A 16,728-nucleotide genomic window follows, 5' to 3' on the forward strand; every position below is an offset into this window, starting at 1 on the left:
TATTTTATTTTTAAACTTTTTATTATTTATGCAATAATTAATGTTTGTTTTTTTAAGTTAACATAAAAATTACTTTTGCTATTTTAAATTGTATTAAAATTTTTTAAAATATTTTATTTCATTACAAAAAAACTTTCTTTTTAAATTAAGAAAAGAATTGAATGAGAAATTTAAATATAAAAATAAAAAGAAGTAAAATTACTCAAAAATTTTTATATTACAAAAAGTACAATTGAAAAAATAATAATTTTATATATATACAATTACAAATATTTTTATTTATTACAAAAACATGAAAAAAATAAATGTAGAACACGTCATGTTTTTTTTTCTTTTTTTTTCTTTTTGTATATATTTCAAAACATTCTCTAAATTATTTTTGATTCCATTAAAAAAAATTTTTTTTTTAATAAACATCATTTTATTAATTTAATAAAAATTTTAAATAATCTTTTTTTTTTTTTTTTATTTAATTTGTTAATATGTTCATTTAAATAAAAAATTATGAAAGATATTACATTTAAAATTATAGGTTAAAAAAAAAAATATATAAAAATAAAATAAAAGAGTATGAAAAAAAGTAATATGTATATTGATGCAAAATATGAAAATTATGGATATTCAAATGTTGTAAGTAATGATGTAAAGAGTTCGTTAATTGAAGGAGAAAAAATTTCGAACAAATTTCGAAATAGAGGATTGACAAGAGATAAAAGAGCAACTATAAATTCCGTACTAGATAATAGAACTTTAATTATTTTGAAAAAATTAAAAGATAATTTATTAAATGAAATATATGGGGTTGTTAGTTCTGGAAAGGAAGCTTTTGTATTTAATTCACACAAATATTTAAATGATGAAGAATTAAATTTGATCAAAGAAATTATATTAAAGCGAATAGATAAAAAAGAGTGTAGGGATAGTATGAAAAAACCTATTTGCAAAAATAAAAATAGCAAAAATGAACAAGATAAAATAACTGATGAAAGTGAAATGTATGAAAATGAGGAAAATGAAGAAGAAGAAGATGAAGAATGTGAGGAATATAAAGAAGAAAACGAAGAATATGAAAAATGGAAAGAAGAAAATTATGAAAATGAGGAATATGAAGATTATAAAAATGAAGAAAGTGAAGATTATAAAAATGAAAATGAAAATTATGAAAATGAAAAATATAAAAATCATATACCTAATAATTTATATAAAATAAACAATATAGATAATAATTCAGAAAAAAGAGAGGTAAATGAATTAGAAAATATAAAACTACAAAGTAAGTCAGAAGAAACTTTTGATATAATAAATGAAATGAGCAAATTAAATTACAAAAATATAGAAAACAATCTAGATATTTTCAATAAAAAAAAAGTAGCTATATCATTTGCTACAAAAATATACAATACGTCTATTTTAGTATTTAAAAAAAGATCTCAATATATTGAAGGAGAATTTAGATTTAGGAATGCTTACACAAAAAATACAAATCCACGAAAAATGGTTAAACAATGGTCAGAAAAAGAATTTCGAAATTTAAGACGAATCTTAATTTGTGGTTTAAGATGCCCTTATCCTTTGGTTTTAAAAAGTAATGTAATTGTGATGAGTATGCTTGGAAATTTAGACAATGCATGCCCCAAATTAAAAGATTTAAATTTGAGTACATTAAAATGGAAAGAATTATATATTGAGTGCATTTGTATTTTAAGATTATTATTTTGTAATTGTAAACTTGTTCATGCTGATTTTTCAGAATATAATTTATTATATTTTTATAATCATATTTATATAATTGATGTTTCCCAATCAATGGAAAACGATCATCCTTATTCTTTAGAATTTTTAAAAAGAGACTGTTTAAATATAACTAATTTTTTTAAAAAATATATCAGTAATATTCAAAATTATGAATCTAATAATATGCAGTCAAATGATACATATATTGATGATCAAAAGAACTATAATAACATGGAAATCTCAAATAATTCATATGCTAATAAAATATCCTATGATTATTTAAAAAGTCATACATTAAATGAAAAATCCGATAAATATCTAAATTTAATTAACTCTTCAAGCGAAGATTTTTACGACAATATACAAATTTTACCTCTGAAACATTTATTCGATTACATTGTATCATCCTCTCTTCCACAAGATGTATTATATTTCTTAGAAAAGGACAAAAAGAAAATTTCTTTAAATTATTTTGAAATGATTTACCTTCAAATTTTTGGCTTATTAAAAAACACTACTCCAATACCTAAACTAAACTTAAAAAAAATACAAAAAAATAGAATATACTTTGAAAAATTGAAGAGAGCTACATGTTACTATGTAACAAAATTTTCTGCTCAAAAGCACTTAAATCAGAAAAATTCCGATAAAGAACAAATAGAGGAACAAATCTTCTTAAATTCATGGATCCCTTCATATTTAAATGAAATAAAGGATATCAAAACGATTGAAAAAGACTTAAAATTGTTAAAAAAAGGGAAATCATTAGCCAATAATTTCATTTTAACTAGTAATGATAAAACAAATAATTACCATAAAGAGAATAGTTATATTGAGAATAACTGTGAAAATACAAAAAAATACAACAATGAAATTAATGAAAATCATCTTTTGAGAAAAATTGACTTAAATGAAAAAAATGAAGAGCTTAATTCACAAAGTAAACAAAAACCAGACATTGACAATAGAGAGCTTAATGAAAAAGAATATGAAAGAAAAAACAAAGAAAAAAACACTACTGTATTAAACGGGAAAAATTTGTCTATACCCCTTGAAAAGAATTCAGATTGTGATCTTTCAGATTCATATAAGTCTTCCATATTAAGTATATGTAATTCTTGTTCAGAGAATGAACAAGAACAAGCAAAATTCAAAGGAATAATACCTGAAGGTGTTACAAGAAAAGAATGGAGTAAATTAGTGAAAGAACAGAATAGAGAAAAAAGAAAACACAAAATACCTAAATATCAAAAAAAAAAGAAGAAAAAAAAAGCTCACTTAAAAAAGAAAAAGTAATATATCAATTACTTTAAATATAAAGTTCTAATAAGAATATAAAAAAAAAAAAAAAAAAATATATATTAGGATTATTAATAAATTTAAAAACTTTCTACTATTACAAATTTTTCCTATTAATTTTACAAAATATATAAAAATTGGGAAAATTTTTTACTTATAAATAAAAAAAGAAAAAAGAATACAAAGAAAAAAAAAAAAAGTAGAAATATAGCTTTTAAAGAATATATTACATAACATACATAAGATAAAATTTTAACAAAAGTTACCAATTTCTTTTTTTTTTTAAATTGTAAAGAAAATGAAAATTTTGAGTTTAATTGCCTGTATAATATAGGAACATGTAAAAATATTACAGATTTTCTTATTCTTGAGCGTATTTATATTTATTAATTATTATGAATAATGAAGATATATTTCCCCTTAAATATTGAGTTATTACATATAATATTTATGTCCTATAAATATTATTTAATGTTTCTTAATAGCTTACACATTAATTCTTTTTTTTGTTTTGATATTAATGATTTAATAATTAAAAATATATTTTCTCTAAGATTTTGGATAAATAATACAAGTATAAATATAAGTAAGGCATATCTTAAAAAAGAGACTTGTGTAAATATATAAATAATTTATTATTAACCTTTTTATTTTTATTATAATTACGTATATAAAAATTTAAATATATATATGATTACATATATAATGTGTCCTTGCATGAAAATCGTTTTAGTTTGACTTGTTTAAGATATACATTTTATTTTTCATTATTACTGCATAAAAATTCAGTTATTTAATTAAAATTTTTACATTAAAAATTTTATTTTATTTTTAGTTTGATCATGATATTTTATATTTCTTTTATTATGTAAATTTAAATACTTCTTTTTATATTTCTATACTTTTTATTTTAAATATATTTATTATTTGTCTTATCATTTATAAAGATGTTTTTCCTTTTAGACATTTTTTTTTTTTTCTTTAATTAATTTTTTAATAATTCTCTCTCTTAAAAGAATTAAGATTAAACTTTTTTTTTTTTTTAATATATTTAATTTTTAAAGAGATTTGTAAATAATAAATATTTTCTTTTCTTTTTTTAAATACATCATTTTAAGAATATTAATTTTCTTTTAGTAAAATTCTACATTTAATAACTATACTGTTCATTATTTTATCTTTTTTGTAATACAAAATTTATTCATAAACTATATTTTTCTGAATAATTTTTTACTTTAAAAAAAAAAAAAAAAAAACATAAACTTATTAAATTTTTTATTTAGAAATACTAATTTAAAAGATACATATACATACATATATGAAAATGTTTAATTTTTTTTATTTCATATATGAGCACATTAGTATTGCATAAATGTTAGTACCCGTTTTTTTTCCCTACTATTTTGCACATATGCATAAATTTATTAAAAAATAAAAAAATAATAGAGTATAAAATAAATTATTCTAGAATTTTAAGAATATTTATTGATAGATAAACTTTAACAAATATCATTAAAAAGAAATTTATATTAACTTTTTTGTTTCATGTTTTTATATGCCTTTGTTTTTTTTGTTTTGTTTTTTATCTTATTCAATATAAATAAGTAAACAAACAATTATATGCAAATTATTGTTTTTTCATTTACAAACCTTAAATAATTTTTCATTTTTCCTTTTTAAATATCTTTTTTTTTTTATGTTAAAAGCTCTTAACACATTTAAAAAAAATGTCTCAAAATTATAACATTTTTTATAAATCCTAAAAAAGAATGAACTTTTGTGATGTAATAAATTCAAAACATCAATTAATATAAATAATTTTTGATATTTAGGAATTATACTTTATTACATTAGAAATATTTGGATTTCTTTATATGTATTTTTTCTTCTTATAATTTTGTAGTTTCCTATTAGCAATTCAAAAGGAGTGTGTCATAGGCAAATAACTAAAGAATATGTTAAGATATTAATAATAAATAATAATAATAAATAAAAATAATAATAAATAAATGAATAAAAAAAAAGAGATTTATCTTTCATATTAACTTTTGCATAAGCTTTTTTATTTTTTTCATTTATTTTAGGAAAATAGTGGTATAACTAAATTTTTTTTAAAAGATTTAATAAAAGAGTCATCATTAAAAAACAATGATAGTATATCAAACAACCAAATCAAAAATGACGAAAATAATTTTCAACAAAATGTAAAAAAATTTTAAACATTTTTTTTTTTGGATAAAAAATGAGTAAATAATATATATTTTATTTTACTTTAATCTGTAATAGGACAAAAATCAATCTTTTAACGTTTCTTATACATGGGAAACGGATACAATAAGTGGACTAAGGTAAATATATGTAATGATATTAAAAGTAATATTAACAACATATAAACTATAAGCATTTTTTTTTTATATTTTTTAGATTCATAAATGTTTTAAATAAAAAGGATAAAAAAAAATTGGGGTTTCAATGTAAATTTAGATAAAAATGTAACAAAAAAAATACACATAGATGTTATCTTAAAACATATAAAAAAATATATTTTTTTAAAGGTATTTATTGTAGAGACAAACAGCTTTTTAAAAAAAAAAGTAGTGTATTATATCACATGGTTACATTTAACCATGGCTTAAAAACTAGTGTTATAGAAGAATTAAAGGTTTTTGTTAATAATTATTATTATTTCTTAATATTTTTTTTTTTTTTTTCTTTTGAATATTTTTTTGTATTTTTTATCTTTCATATATTTATGTAAATTAGTAGAATAGTTGTTATTTTAAAAAAAATTTCTTATTACAAAAAAAAAAAAAAAAAAAAAAAAGAAGAATAGTTAATATATCTGTTCTTATTTAAATAAATTTTAAATTTTACTATATATTTTTATAATTTACATTTTTGTTTATATACATTTTTAATTATATTAAAATATATGTATTTTTTTTTTTTATAAAAGATTGAGAGGAATTTGGATGATAGATTAGATTTCATCAAAAATTTTAATTTAGAAAAACCTACAACTGAAAAAAAGGAAAATGAAATTCAAAAAGAATTTGTTAATGATTATAATTTAATTAAACTAGAAATAGAATTTGTTTCAACTTTAAATTTATTAACACACGAAGAATTAAAGACACTATTTCTTTTGTTTTTCCCCGAAAATTTATTGTCAATTAATCAGTATATGAGTAAAGAAAATATTATTGAAATTTTTTTACTCAATATAAGTTCAATTTCAGAAAAATATTCTGGAACTATTAAAAAAAGTATATTTAATAAGAATACATAAACTAAAATAGTTTGCATAAATATTTTTACTTCATTTTAAATTACTATTTTTGAATTATTAAAATAACTTTTTTTTTTTTTTTTTTAGTATATAATGCCCCTATTCTTAATAAAGATGTAGATCACATATCACTAAGTGAATATTTGAATGAATTAAAAGGCACAGTAAAAGGGGAATCTAATCTAAAATATGATACGAATATAAAAAATAAAGAAGTCATTAACGAATTAATGAGTTTTAAAAATAAAATTTACGAAGAAATAGATACTTATGAAGAAGACAAAAAAAATGTATCAGAAACAAAAAATGAAAATAATATCAAAGATACACGAGAAAAAAATAAAGAGGAAATAATAGAAAATAATATAAAAGAAATTACAGAACAAAATAAAAATAATATAATACAAGAAAATGAAAATAACATAATAGAAGAAAATAAAAATAATATAATACAAGAAAATGAAAATAATATAACAGAAGAAAGTAAAAATAATATAATACAAGAAAATGAAAATATCATAATAGAAGAAAATAAAAATAATATAATACAAGAAAATGAAAGTAAAAATGATATAACACAAAAAAATAAAAATAACGCAATAGAAGAAAATAAAAACAATATAATACGAGAAAATGAAAATAATATAATACAAGAAAATGAAGAAAATAAAAGAGAAATTATTAAATCAACTGAAAAGAATCATATCATAATAAATATAAAGAATTATGATATCTTTAAACACAATGATAAGTTATTCATTGATTTAACAACACATAAAGAAACAAAAGATAATATACAAAATACGGAGGACACTTTTCTAATAATTAATAATTCTTTAACTAATAATGAAGTGAATAATATAGAAGTAAAACCAACTAATAATAGCTTACTAAAAAATATAAATACCCAGAGAATTAATAACAATGATCAAAAAAAAGAAAACTCTATAGGTGTTTTGTTAAACATGAATAAAAAAATAAGAAAAAACAGAAAAATAAATGAAAATGGAAAAAAATATACTACAAATATATGTAAAAAATCAAGAAAGAATGAAAAAAATTCATTACATGAAAAATTAAAAATAAATAGTTTATGCATAGAAAACTCAGTTCAAGAAAATTGTATCAAGGAGAGCTTAACAAATGAAAAATCCATGATAAATAATTTAATTGAAGATAATTTAGATAAGGAGAATAATAATTTAAATAAAAAAAAATACAATTTAGAAAATTATAAGAAAAGTTATTACGCAGAAAAATCTAGTAATCTAATAAATAATTGCTTAAATAGTGTAGATGTAGAAAAAAATAATAACACAGAAGATGATTTACATACTTATAATGATTTATTTTATATAAGAAATAATGAAAAAAATAATAATGTAAATTATAACAAAAGTATAATAGAAAACAATCATATAAACAATGAAAGTAGTGTTAAAATTAGTGAGGTAAATAATGAAAATAATTTAAATTTAAACAATGTTAATACAAAAAATACAAACAATACATTTATAAGAAAGATTAATTATGAAAAAAAAAATAATAATAATAATAACAATAATAAATTAGTAAATCAAAGGAAGGGCAATTGTATTATAAGTGTGAAAGAAATAAAAAAAAAAATCATGATATCAAATAAAACACTAAAGAAAAATAAAAAACAAAAAGTAGAATATGATATTTTGTTAAGAAGGAATGTAAAAAGTACATATAGTAGAAAATTTTTAGAAGAAAAAAAAATAATGAACATTAAGAAAAAACACACTAAAAAAACAGTAAAAGATAAAAAACCAACATATGTAAATTATGAAAAAAATATTTGTAAATTTATAGGAAAAAAAAAGAACCTACTAATTAGAAAAGCTACTAATTAGAAAAGAACATAGAAAAAAATTCATGAACAAAACAAAAAAGAAGAAAATTGAAAATATTTGCACCTTTTTAAATAAGGAAATCAAGCAATTATGCAATTTATCTAAAGAAAACATAATTCAACATGATAACGTAAATTTAATGTGCACACGTTCTCACAGATTATCAAGATATATAAAAAAATGAAATATTGTTCATATATTAAATTTTTAATTAACTTTAAAATAGTTAACTTTTTTTTTTTTTTTTTTTTTTTTTTTTTTTTTTTTTTTTTTTTTTTTTTTTTTTTTTAATATTCAAAAAATTTTATGTACATTTTATTATTTTTCCTCTTTTTCTTAAATATTTTAATTAAAATTATAAAAAGAAGAATATAAAGAATACGAAATTGGAAAATACTTTTAATAAATGAATATATATAATTTAATTACCTTAATTTGTATTTTAATCTTAAACTAAAATACGAAATAAAAAAAATAATAAATTATAATAAATATAATTAGTTAAGTTATATGAGTAATATTTTAAAAAAATCATTATGTACTAAAAGCAAATGAGCTAAATAGAATAAATCATAAATTATATTTTAATATTATTATTGTTAAATTTTACAATTTTTTAAAACATTTGCAAATTATCCAAATTTTATATAACCAATGATAATAATTTGTTTTAAGGTACAAAAAATTATTAAATAAGAAAAAAAATGTCTCCTTATGAATATTTGTTCAAATATATAATAATTGGTGATACTGGTAATTTAAAAACAAAATTAATATATTATAAAGTAGATAATATAATATTATAATTATTTTTCTTTTTTCAGGAGTAGGAAAAAGTTGTCTTTTACTACAATTTACAGACAAAAGGTTTCGAGCTGATCATGATTTAACAATAGGTGTAGAATTTGGAGCTAGATTAATTAACTTAGACAATAAACAAATAAAACTTCAAATATGGGACACGTATATATATAAAAAAAATATATATTTATTTTAAATGATAAAATTTCACTTTCTGAAAAAAGTTTATATTTTTAAATGCCATTTTTATTTTCTTCATAAGATATTAAATAAAATTTGCTAAAAATTATAAATACATATATAAATATTATGAAAAAAATATATTCTTATGCTAATTTTTATTATTTTTTTTTTCATTATAGTGCAGGTCAAGAATCCTTTAGATCCATAACAAGGTCTTATTATCGTGGAGCAGCAGGAGCTTTATTAGTTTATGATATTACCCGGTAGATATGTATAATTTTACTTGAGTTATGAAAAAATGCATATATAGTAATAACTTTTATATATTATACATTTATCATAAATATTATTATTATATAATAACCTTTTACTTTTTTATTTTTTTTATAGAAGAGAAACATTTAACCATTTAAACAGATGGTTAGATGAAGTTCGACAAAATTCAAATCCACATATGGCCATAATCTTAGTAGGAAACAAATGTGATTTAGAAAGAAGAGAAGTTACAACTGAAGAAGGTGCACAATTCGCTAGACAAAATGGATTGATATTTTTGGAAACTTCTGCAAAAACAGCAAAAAATGTTGAAGAAGTACTAAAATATTTAACATCATATACATTTTGCGTAATTATAATATCTTTTTATATACATTTGGTTATTTTTATTACAGGCTTTTATATACACAGCAAGGAAAATATATGACAACATTTTAGAAGATGTTTATGACCTAAGCAACGAAGTAATTTTTAATATTATTACATATTTTTTTTTTATATAATTTATTATAAATTTCTATAAAATAATTTTTGTTCTCTGTAGTCTTATGGAATTAAATATGGACCAACTAGCCAATACTCAAGAGTAAAATTGGGTAATATATGCGTAAATAGATACATATTTATTATTTATGTAATTATATAAATTTATTAATGTAATTTTTTTTCTTTAAGATTTGCCTTCGACACCAGAATCAAGATCATCTTTTAACTGTTGTTAAGTTTTTTAAATTAGCGTTGCATGTTATTTTACGGTTATTCTATGTACCTTCCTTTTAACTAAATATTATTCATAAAATGATAAACTAGAAATAATTTTTAAAAAAATTATATTTGAATGAATTTTTATTACATGATTTTATATATTGTTCTTTCTTTTTTTTTCTTTTTTAGTATCTGTGTAATAATTTGTTCCTTTTTATTCAAAAGTGCAATTCTTTTTTTTTTTTTTTTTATTATGATATATATTTAGTTTTTTTTATTAAATTTGAAAAAGGAAAAGTTGTATGTAATATTCAGGTTTTTCATCTTTCTCATATTCCTAAATAACTGATAATTATAGATCTTAAAAAAAAGAAATAAGTAAAATGACAATTTTATTTTATTTTGCTTAAAAATACGTGTGGAGAAAAAAATGTATATAAAAAGAAAAACACGAATATATATGTATTCTTATAGCATATGTATTTAATTAAAAAAAAAGGAAAGAATAAAAAAATATATGTACTAAAAAAGAGATTATTTTGTATATATTTTATAAATAATTTAACTTTCCTATTTATATCTGAGTATTATGATAATTTTATTTAATATTTATTTTTTTTTTTTTTTTTTTGTAAATTTCTTATATTAACCATTATATGCATTACTGCTTTTTTGTTATGCATTGTTGTTTTCTTTAAATTTTTTACATTATTTAAAGTTTTTTAATATTCTTATATTTTCTAACATGATTAACATTAAGTACTTTGAAATGTATCATAACTGCGGACACTACAATGACATAAAAAATCATTCCCATAATTATCCCCAAAATATTCATCATAAAAGTCTTTATCAATAAAATCACTCCTACTACTACTACTTTCTTCACTAGCATAATCATATGAGGATGAATAATTTTCATTTAAGTAATTCGCACAATATATATTTTGTTTAATTGTCGTTTCTGTATTATAAATTTCATATATTTTTTTTTTTTGTTTTTTTCTTTTTTTATTTATCATTTTTTTATCTTCATTTTCATTTTCTTCAGAATTTATATCACTTTTATTTTCACTCTCACATTCACTTCCACTTTCACTCTTAATTTGTTTATCACAATATTCTGAAGGAATTCCTATTTCTATATTTATAATACTGTCTTTTTTTTGCTTTAAATGATTCTTTAAAAACTTATATTCTTCAGAATTTTTATAAGTATCAGCATTTATGTATCCATTATATAAGTAACAATTTTTTATGCTTTCATTTGCTTCATCTTCATCATATTCTATGTTATCAAAGGATAATATGTCATTTTCTAAATAAGAGCTGCTATTCAATCTATCATTTTCATTAATTCTTCCATAGTCATCCATTTGTGTTGTATTATAATCCAATTCAAAACTAAAGGTTTTGTTGTTCAAAAGAAAAGTGTTATGATACTCATTATGTAAATGTGTTTCATCATACATGTCAATTATATAATGCTCATTTGGTTCTAATCCATAAGAACTTTCAAGACACTTACTTATATTATCTTTTATTATTTTATATTTTTTTTTTTTTGTATAGTGAGTTCCAATTTTACATTTCGCTAATTTTCCATTAAGTTTATTTTTTAAGAAAAAATGACAAATAAATAACTTAAAATCACCAATCTTGTAATTTTTATTATATAAACTAGCAAATGTATTAAAAATATATTTAACAAAAAAATTACTTATCAATCCTTTAGTTGGCTTATTTAAAATTTGATTAAAGTAATTACCAAAAATGAGATTAAAAACTATTTTAAAATTTTTTTTGATTTCTCTAAATTTTAGTCGTGACTTTTTTAGTCCTTGTTTTCCTAACAATTTACTTAACACCCTTGAAAATTGTTTCCATGACATCTTATTGTTATATTAAAAAATTATTTTTTCTTATTTTTAATCATAATTATATTTTAAAGACATAAAAATAATAAAAGAAAAAAAAAAGATGAATAAAATTATTTAATAAAACAAATTGTCATTTTTAATCTTAAAAGCAAGCACGAAATTAAATTTTCACAATAAAAAATTTATATATTTGAGTATTTGTTTAAATTAAATTACTCTTAATTTATAATGTTAAAAAATATATATATAAATAAATAAAAGCAATGATTTAAAAAGATTAAAACGTAAAGATAAAGAAATGAAGACAAAAATAAACAAATACTTTTTTACTTTTTTCTAAAAAAATAAATTTATGGTACTTTTTAATTTAAAAATTTGAGATAGCATATAAAAAAAAGAACAGTTTGCTAGAATCCATAGCTGTTCTACACAAAAATAACATCTTTTTAATAAATAAGAAAAAAGTTAAAATTTAATATATATAAACTTATATTTTTATTATATTTTTAATGAAATAGCTTTTTTATCAATGAGATTTTTTCATTAATAATCATATAAAAAGTATTCATGTATATGTTCTTGTGTGCAAAAAAAAAAAAAAAAAAAAAAAAAAAAAAAAATATTATACAAAACATTGGCTTGCTCCTAACTTGTAGAAGAATTAAAATTTTTTAAGGATTCAATATTAAATTAAAAAAATAGTCATGTCATAATTTAATTTGAACAAAATATTTACAAGAATAGGAGAATCTTGTATAAGGATCTCATTATAAGGGAGTGAAATGGAAATTATTTTTCTCTGTTAATGACTTAAAAATATAAAGTTCTTAACAATGCTTCTAATTCAATATACATTAACGATATCCAAAGATAAGTATTTAGATCCTTATAAATATTTTCTACAAGTAAACATGCATGTATATAGCATTTATGGCCTATTTTGAATATTCAACTTATTTTTACAAAAAAATAACTTAATTTCCGTGAAAAATATATTTCATTAAATACATTTTAAAATTTTTTCAAGTTAATAAGTTTTTTTTATTTCAATTATAAAGCAAAACTACTTGTAATAAAAAAATTAAAAAATTCCTTCAGGAGAAAATATATTTTCTATTCAATGTAACATTTCCACAATAACTTATATGTTGTGGTATAGCTTCTTTTTTATAATATATAAGATATATATCAATATTTTTGTAGTGTTGGTAGAAGAAAGTATTTATTTAATGTTGTAAATTTTTTGTTAGCTTTGTTCTATTAGTTCATTTAAAGCATGATGTGAATTCATATGTTTTATCATTATTAAAACACAAAAATAATGAAAATATATAAAAAATATATTATATTCATTTATTAAAATTAAAAAATGGAAATAATGATTTTTATTATTATATATAATTTTATTCTCTTATGTCTAAGAGGAATCTATATTTGTATTATTTTTAAAATTAAGTAGCACTTAGCATTAAAGAAATTTAGCTATAGGAATTATATATTCAAAATTATTATCAATAAATAATTTTTGTTATTATTTTAGTATAGACAAATACATAAAATTACACTATTTTTCATTGCTTACATATCCATTTTTTCAAACTATATATGAGGATAATGTAATAAAATAAATTTGTATATATATGTAAAATGAAAAAAAAATTGAAATTTTCTCCATTAATGTATGTCCAACTAATATTTTATATTTCTTCAATTTTAATAAAGTTTCATATTCTTTATTGAAAATTTTTAGAATTTGAACAAAATTAATAAAAAGATTTTTAAAATAAATTAATTGTTTTTTTCTTAGTTTTATGAATAAAAATAATATGTTATTATATATGTAAAAGAAGTAAAAATGAAAATTTAAAATACATTTTTTAATAATATAAAAAAACTAAATAAACGTTACATCATTTTAAACTTAGATTTTCATTTTGTAACCAGATAATAACAGAGAGTTCTTACAATGTATTTTGATTAACGGATAGACTGTGAAAAAAAATAATTTTATCTGTAGATGCTAATTTTCAAAAATAGAAAAAAATTTTTATTATTATATTATAATTTCTAATTACACAGGATATTAGAAATTTCTATATTAAAACTAGTATTTTTTCTTATTATATGGGTAATTTTAATAAAATTATATATTTTTTTTAGTTTTTTTCTTCATTTAATTTATCTTTTGTTTTAAACTTTTTTTTTTTTAAATTTTGTCTCATTTTTTATTCTATCGTGTATTATAGTGGAACTATTTTTTTTATAACTTTTTTCCTTTGGATATATGTAAATTCTTACAATTAACTTCAGATAAAATGAATTATAGGAAAATTCATAAGTATGTATATGAAAATATTTCAAATTTTAGTATAGTAATGTAATTGCCCAAGACAAATCCAAAAAACAAAAATAAATAATGATTAATTTTACAGTATTTTCATATTTTTGGGTGAAATTTATGAATTGAAATATAAAGATTTTTTAATAATTAGAAATTATAACTAAGTATTAATAGGTAATATTTATTATACCCCAAGTGTTGAGAAAGGAAATGTTTATTTTTTAATACATATTTTTATAAAATAACAATCAAGTAGTGATAAAGAAAATATAAAAAAGAATTTAATTATGTAATATCACATATATATACTTAAATTTAACAAGAAAGTAACAAAGCATTCAGAACATAAAATGAATGAAAAAATGTTCTCAAAATTAACTTTTATTTCATACTTTAAGATATTCTAGTAATGATATTAGAAAATTAAAAAAATGTGTATTATATTTTATTAATTTCTCAATGTTACATATACGTTTTAATACAATTTATTACCTTAATATTTCATTAAAAATAATACAAATTTCTGATAAAATATAAATTTTGTATGCATTTATATTTATCAAGGTCATTCGACCAAATGTTTAATTTTTTTCAATGCAAAATATTTGTTTCTTGTAAAAATATAATATTAACTATGAAAAGGCATAAAAAATAATTATAAATATTGATGAATACAATTTTAATATATAAATGAAAAAAAAATTATTGCTTAAAAATATTAAAAAATAGCATGTTTCTATTTTTCATAAGAATAGAAAAAATCTTCAGAGACTAGACTAAGAAATTCAATTTATTCACTAAAGATAAAAAAAATTGTTTTCGAAAAATGAAAAATGTTTTGGAATTAAACATGAAAAATATAATGGACCCTTAAAGGAATAATAAAAGATTTAACAAAATAAAATAAAGGACTTCTAATTAAAGTTTGTTTTTATCATTTTCAATTATATAATCCATATTATCATAAAAAGACAATGATTTTTATATTTAAAAGAGTAGAATAAAAGAAGAAAAATATATATAATAAATATAAAAATGAAAGATATTAATCTTTTTCCATTCTTACAAAATTAGATTGGAAAATATGTGTAAAAGATGAAAAAGTTAAAATTATAAAATTTATAAAAAAAAATTTATTCTTACATCTTCTTAAATATATCTTACTTCACACTTCATTAAATATTTATATTTTTTAGAATTATTATTAGAAATAAATTGATACAAAAAATTATCAAAGGAAAAAATTAGAAAACTTTGAGAATAAAAAAAAAAACATTAAAGTACTACTTTTTCATAAAAAAAAGTTAAGTATAAGATTACCGTTTATATTTACAGTGAATAAGTATAATTTGTATGTACCAATAGCATATAAAATGTAATCTTTTAATTTATCTGGAGCATATTATCTAAATTGATATATTGTACTTCACTAAAATTTTTATACATATTTTTTTTATGTTTTGTCTCATTTTTTTTGGATGTATAATCTTTTATGACAAAAATTAGATATAAATATTTTTAATGAATTTTTTTTAGACAAAATATGTATAAATATTTGATTGCAATACCTTAGGAAGGCGTCACACAGTTTAAACATTTATTTTTCGTATGTTCTATTAACTTATTAAAAATGATTAATTTATGTTTTCTGTAAAATATTTGCATATTAAACAAAAAAATTATGTAACAAAAAAAGAATAATAAATATAATAAAAATGCATATATTTATTGTACGAGTATTTTTTTTTTTTTGTGTAAAAGTAGTTATAATGTTTTACATTTAATTTTAGGTAGATTTAAAAGAAAAAAGTTTATTCATAAATGTTCTCTATCATATTTTCGCTCTAAAGGAGTAGAATAAAGAGTACTATTTTCAACACAGTGATATTGTTACATGAAACAAAATTATATATTCCTATTTATCTAATTAACATTAACTGTTTTTTTATTATTCTTTAAAACTCCAAATATATTTTTATTCGCATCAGTCTATTAATTTAAAAACTTTAGATCATTTATTAATTTATTTATATTCACTGCAAATTATATACAAAAAAAAAAAATGAAAATTTAGGATTTGCAATTTTGTCTACTTGCCTATAAATATATTTACACATTTAATCTGTATAACCTAGTTAATACTTATTGTAATATATTATTTATTACTATTAATTAAATTAAATATTATTCATTATTATTATTAATAAATTATTTGGTTCTGTATATATTTAGTTTAATAATTTTATTTAGCACATTATTAATTATAATTTATTATTAAAACCTTATTTTAATATTATTATAATGAATTAATTAGTTAAATATTTTTTTTAAATAAATATAGCT

At 18.1% G+C, this 16,728-nt stretch overlaps 4 protein-coding genes across 4 annotated transcripts; 3 read left to right on the top strand and 1 right to left on the bottom strand.

Annotated features, from left to right (window-relative positions):
• Nucleotides 1-570: 570 nt before the first annotated feature.
• On the top strand, nucleotides 571-3,030 carry RIO1 (serine/threonine protein kinase RIO1, putative; the record flags this gene model as incomplete). The annotated part of the gene is made up of 1 exon (XM_028673280.1): nucleotides 571-3,030. One exon carries the CDS (start codon nucleotides 571-573, stop codon nucleotides 3,028-3,030), a length of 2,460 nt encoding a protein of 819 aa, XP_028529749.1.
• A 1,772-nt stretch (nucleotides 3,031-4,802) lies between these two features.
• PGAL8A_00452700 (conserved Plasmodium protein, unknown function) lies at nucleotides 4,803-8,383 on the top strand (the record flags this gene model as incomplete). The annotated part of the gene is given in 9 exon segments (XM_028673281.1): nucleotides 4,803-4,817; nucleotides 4,937-4,990; nucleotides 5,118-5,237; nucleotides 5,320-5,381; nucleotides 5,458-5,507; nucleotides 5,589-5,695; nucleotides 5,990-6,299; nucleotides 6,410-8,196; nucleotides 8,201-8,383. Coding segments are annotated over 9 exon segments (2,688 nt in total).
• Nucleotides 8,384-8,903: 520 nt separating this feature from the next.
• Nucleotides 8,904-10,181, top strand: RAB2 (ras-related protein Rab-2, putative; the record flags this gene model as incomplete). The annotated part of the gene is made up of 7 exons (XM_028673282.1): nucleotides 8,904-8,952; nucleotides 9,024-9,162; nucleotides 9,363-9,446; nucleotides 9,574-9,775; nucleotides 9,855-9,923; nucleotides 10,004-10,055; nucleotides 10,135-10,181. 7 exons carry the CDS (start codon nucleotides 8,904-8,906, stop codon nucleotides 10,179-10,181), a joined length of 642 nt encoding a protein of 213 aa, XP_028529751.1.
• Nucleotides 10,182-10,919: 738 nt separating this feature from the next.
• On the bottom strand, nucleotides 10,920-12,056 carry PGAL8A_00452900 (conserved Plasmodium protein, unknown function; the record flags this gene model as incomplete). Its single annotated transcript, XM_028673283.1, has 1 exon — nucleotides 10,920-12,056. The coding sequence occupies one exon, from the start codon at nucleotides 12,054-12,056 to the stop codon at nucleotides 10,920-10,922; it is 1,137 nt and encodes a 378-aa protein (XP_028529752.1).
• Nucleotides 12,057-16,728: the final 4,672 nt, after the last annotated feature.

Source organism: Plasmodium gallinaceum (genome assembly GCF_900005855.1).
Source record: "Plasmodium gallinaceum strain 8A genome assembly, contig: PGAL8A_v1_130, whole genome shotgun sequence".
Taxonomy (NCBI): Eukaryota; Apicomplexa; class Aconoidasida; order Haemosporida; family Plasmodiidae; genus Plasmodium; species Plasmodium gallinaceum.